The sequence below is a fragment of the Glycine max genome, chromosome 6 (assembly GCF_000004515.6).
Source record: "Glycine max cultivar Williams 82 chromosome 6, Glycine_max_v4.0, whole genome shotgun sequence".
NCBI classification, from domain to species: Eukaryota; Viridiplantae; Streptophyta; class Magnoliopsida; order Fabales; family Fabaceae; genus Glycine; species Glycine max.
In genome coordinates, this window is record NC_038242.2 from 48409090 (window position 1) to 48413715 (window position 4626).

A 4626-nucleotide genomic window follows, 5' to 3' on the forward strand; every position below is an offset into this window, starting at 1 on the left:
CAAAAAAACTATATTTTTATTTGAACATAATCATATATTTGAAATATTAGAATAAAGAATTCACTCAAGATTGGGAAGGAAGGGACATATATGACATGAAAATCAGGTTAGTCTCTTATTACAAATTTATACGATATCTTGTTGTTAGTAGGTCGCGTCTACTTAGGATAGTATATAAATTAATTTTGGATCCACAAGATAATATATGATTTATATAAAATGCTTTTGCAAGGACAAAACTTTAAAAATTAATGATTTTAGATCCAATAGTAGAAAAAGGCAAGTATGTGTATGTAACACATAATGAGCCTACAAGAAAAAGGACAAAACATTCCGTGATGAGACTTGGACCCTTCATGGCCTAATTCTATTTGTGATGCTTATATGTTTGAGAATCAATTCAATTCTTTGAGAATTCTTTAAGTATAAAATTCAAGAACTCTTTTCAATGGCGTGCCTTGAAACTTATCCATGCATATCAATGTGCTTTATTTTTTGGAGGGGGTGTTAATCACATTTCCATTCATTTTATTATTGTTCATATGCAATTTCTTAATAATTTTATTTAAATTTAATTTCTCAATTTTAAGAATAAATGATATTTTTGTTTCTAAGAGTATAAAGCAAGTGACAATTTAATCAATTTGATTTGTTAAACCTTTTACTAGTTTAATCTCTAAATTTTGCATTACTAGTCAATTTGATCTTTCATTAAAAAAATATTGTATTCCTAAAATTGACAATTGATTTGGTTCTTAAAATTGTTATTTTGGTCTCCAACATTATCCACACAATAAAATCTAATTCTAAATTTAACATCATCACCAGATTATTTTGGTTTTCGACGTTAAGAAGTAAATTGCTAGAGACACACTAAAGTTATGGATTAGATTAAAAAAATGTCAAAGTCAAATACTCTATCTTTCTTTACTTGATGGACCCCTTGGTGTTTAGAATCAATCTTCATGCATTTGACAAGTCTCAAGTTCGTCGGTCTCTTCTCTCTTTCAAATGAGGTTATACACAAGTACTCTAAACATAAGTTACAGCATTGTAAAGAAACACCTATCTGATTTTCAATAATGCCTCAGCTATTTCTCTAGTTTGGCCTAGTTAAGATCTCACCACCCTTTACCTATTAACCACAACCAATCAAGTGTTACCCCTGCAAAGATTCCTCCAAGAAGAAACAACACCAACAAATTTCCCAAGGCATTTTGTTCTGGTCCCTACAAACATATAAAAAATAAAAATGCACAAGATTAATCAATCTAAATTCTAAACATGAATTCTAAGACCCCTAAATCTTTTTGGTTGTTTAACAAACCTACCTTATAACCTTTGGGTGCTGAAGTGAGAACACAAACAGTGAAGTAACCATTGGATAACCCCAAAAAACAAGTCAACATTATCATCCAGCCCTGTGTGCCATACTTTGCAGTAAAATAAAATGCTGGCACAAATAACAAGCGACTAACAATTGCTGTTGTGAGCTTTTTCCGGGACTCCACCTTCAGGAATTTCAAGAGTGGAATGTATCTTCCAATCAGATCACACACATTGTACATTGCAATTAAAACAAGTGCATACCTGAAAGATTGGATATACGAAACTGTTATATTGAGACGTATAAGTTGCATACAAAAAAAAATTATTAAGTAGTTCAAGATTATAGTTAGTGCATATTCATCTTCCCGACCAATTTCATTTCATATAATGGTGCTAGACCACCTAAATGGACTAGTAATTTCTCAATCACACACAACACTAATCTTAAATTCTTAATGTGTTATTTGTCTGGTCATAAAAGAACAGGAAAAAGGGATGTAAGAATGAATGGAATAAAGAAACCATGTTGTTAATGAACATACCAGGTGCCCAAACTGTGTGATCCAGTATCTTCTGATAAGAATCCAGGGAAAATTGAAAGTGTAAGTGCATATATTAGGAACAAATCAAGTGCATAATCAATGTTTTCCAACAACAGTTTCTTATTTCCTTTGCGATCTATTTCTTTTTCATATTGATTGGCCTGGAAAAAAAAAATTACTAATATTGTAAGCTGAATCTTGAATAATATGGAACATTTTGTGACACATTGAAAAGGGAAGGGAAGGGAAGGAAAGGAAAGGAAGAAACTGAACTCCTCCAGATGGGATCTGGATGCCACCTGCAGCAAGGTCAGCTGAAACAGTTTTGGATCCTTCAGATGCTGCTTTTGAGCGGTAGTACTTCACAATTGCTAATTTAGGGAACACAAACGAATAGAGAAGAACACAAAGAAGCTCAAAGAATGTTGATATGGCAAAGAACATAACTGCAGGGGCAGGGTAGAATGACAAGTGATCAGTACCTAATTTATTTGTAGGAGTCATGTGCAACAATCTTTATTGTATAAAGTTAAATGACATCAAACAAGAAATAAACAATCATCACAATTTTTTTATGCATTGGAAGAAATTGATATTGCTACTTAGAGGGAGAATGTTTTCTTTCAACAAAAATAATAACAAAGTCTTATTCTACTAGGTGAAGTCTACAACATAAACCACAGGATTCTCACCTCACATAGAGTCTGTAGCTAGTGTCAATATCTTATTAAAAGCATATTAATTCCACAATCTTCAATAAACCTCATATCTTCATGAGTTGTATGAAAAGAGTTAAAAATCAATTTGAAAACTTGTTTCTGACACATTGAAAAAATAGAAATAAAGGCTAGTTAAACAATTGCATAAGCTAAATATTTTTTTTTTCAATTTTCTATGTTAAACATGAATGCGGCTAAACTCTGAATTATCAAATGTCTTAAGCTCTGGAGAGCTGAACTTACTGGCTCCTTTGCGAAGACCGTTCTTAGTTTTCTCAAATGCTGCTTTTGTAATTAACCTCAAAGCAGACGTTAGTACACCTGATGCAGCCAAACCAGCAAGGAAAGACTGCAGCAATGAAACCATTTTAGAAAAAAAAATGCATATGTTGAAGGAATTGTTTAAAACTTCGTAGTAATTCATTAATTCCATTGCTGATGCCAAACCTGAATGAATTCTGGAAGCATGTAGGACAGGTCTCCCACCATTCCACCTTGCGTATGAGCATCTGCTATTCCAAATGCACCACTAATTACACATGTACCAACAAAAGTTCCAAGTCCTCCTTTACCAGATGTTGCTAAATCCAACTATGGCAAATTACTTCGTACCCCATTGCCCAGAGGCTCTTCGCTATGCGAAGGTATGGGGGAGGGATGTTGTACGCAGCCTTACCCTTACATATGCAAATTGAAAGAAAAAATAAAATCAAAAGTAAGAAACATGTCCTAACGGAATCAAAGATTACAAACAAGTGAAAAAGGACTTACAATTAAGATCGACAAAGTGCTTATGAAGAAAAGGGTATATCCAAATAGGTTTCTTATCCTTGTATTGATCCTGTCCTCTTTGTAAGCCAGTATTGCTAGTGTTCCAACTGCAAATGGCTGATATACAAGAGTAAGCACCCTTGAGGGGTGGTATTTCTGCATAAAATTACAGAAAATGTAATTAAAGAATTTCTATTCCAAACCAATCTGGTTATATGAATTATAACAAGAACAACATTTAAGAACCGCAAAATGCAAGGTGCAAATGGATTGAAGAAAACAAACTGTGATAGCCAGAATATGTATTGGAGTGTAGGAAAATAAGTAAAACAAATTAAAATATTATAGGCAAGCAAATTCATTGTTCAGAAAGTTAAGTAGTCTGATCAACACAAATTATTAGTATAACTTTTGTTTAAGATGCAAACAATCCATGGCATTGACTAGAAATTCATCAATCATTCATCCTATAGTGTACGGTTGAATATCAAAGCTGAAAAACATAAACTGAAAATTAAAACCATTTCAAGCTCTGGCATCTATTCTTTGTTATCCAAATACATGATCTGGAAGGTTGGTTAATTCTACTATTTTCTTTAAAATTTGTGAACTTGTTGAAGACACTTCAGGGTTCTCTAGCCAATTCCTTAACTTTTGGCAGTCTATGACTTTATCCATACTATGAAGCACTATTTGACAGAAAAATTGAAAGTTGAAGCAGTCCAAATTGGAATTGTGCCTCATTTCCAATTCACAAAAATGTTGGCACTAAACCAAAGGAATGACAGCCAGATCAACAATGTATTAATTACCGGAAACAAGTGAACATAGTAATCTTCTATAGTCAGCATACTGTTCCACGCGAAAAGGCATCCGTTGCCAAGAAGCCAGCAAACTACCATTGCAGCATATTTTCCCTGTTAATGCCAAAGAAATAATGCATGTTTATATGTTCCTGAAACTAAAGTGATAAATTACTAATAAATTAAATCACCTCAAGACGCCTTGGAGGCTCATTGTTCTCCATGGCTGCTTTAGATTCTTCTCTTGTATCAACCTCTACGACAAGGTAGAAAACAAAACCTTAGTCAATTTCTGTATTGCATGTCACTTGACATGGCACACAACACCACCTACAGCTTCAAAACCCTAAGTGTCACGTGCAAGAAATTATGTCATGCTACGCACGTAAAGGAAAGATCGAAAACAACAATCAAAATGACCACAAACATGCATGTTTTTGTCCTCATGATATTCAAGACCAC

At 33.4% G+C, this 4626-nt stretch overlaps 1 protein-coding gene across 1 annotated transcript; it reads right to left on the reverse strand.

Moving 5' to 3' along the window:
- Positions 1-949: 949 nt before the first annotated feature.
- LOC100819342 (equilibrative nucleotide transporter 3) lies at positions 950-4388 on the reverse strand. Its single transcript, XM_041016744.1, has 9 exons — positions 4356-4388; positions 4174-4278; positions 3362-3517; positions 3038-3181; positions 2834-2939; positions 2145-2317; positions 1872-2032; positions 1332-1590; positions 950-1229 (listed from the first exon to the last, which is right to left on the reverse strand). Exons 1-9 carry the CDS (start codon positions 4386-4388, stop codon positions 1122-1124), a joined length of 1245 nt encoding a protein of 414 aa, XP_040872678.1. The 3' UTR covers positions 950-1121.
- Between the last annotated feature and the right edge of the window lie 238 nt (positions 4389-4626).

What these genes read in the sequence shown, in the direction of transcription:
- LOC100819342 (XM_041016744.1), bottom strand. Translation starts at nt 4,388, where the DNA reads ATGGAGAACAATGAGCCTCCAAGGCGTCTTGAG. An exon ending in GCACTTTGTCGATCTTAATT is followed by an intron (nt 3,182 to 3,361) that starts GTAAGTCCTTTT and finishes AATTTGCCATAG; the next exon opens with TTGGATTTAGCAACATCTGG. An exon ending in TCACACAGTTTGGGCACCTG is followed by an intron (nt 1,591 to 1,871) that starts GTATGTTCATTA and finishes CCAATCTTTCAG; the next exon opens with GTATGCACTTGTTTTAATTG.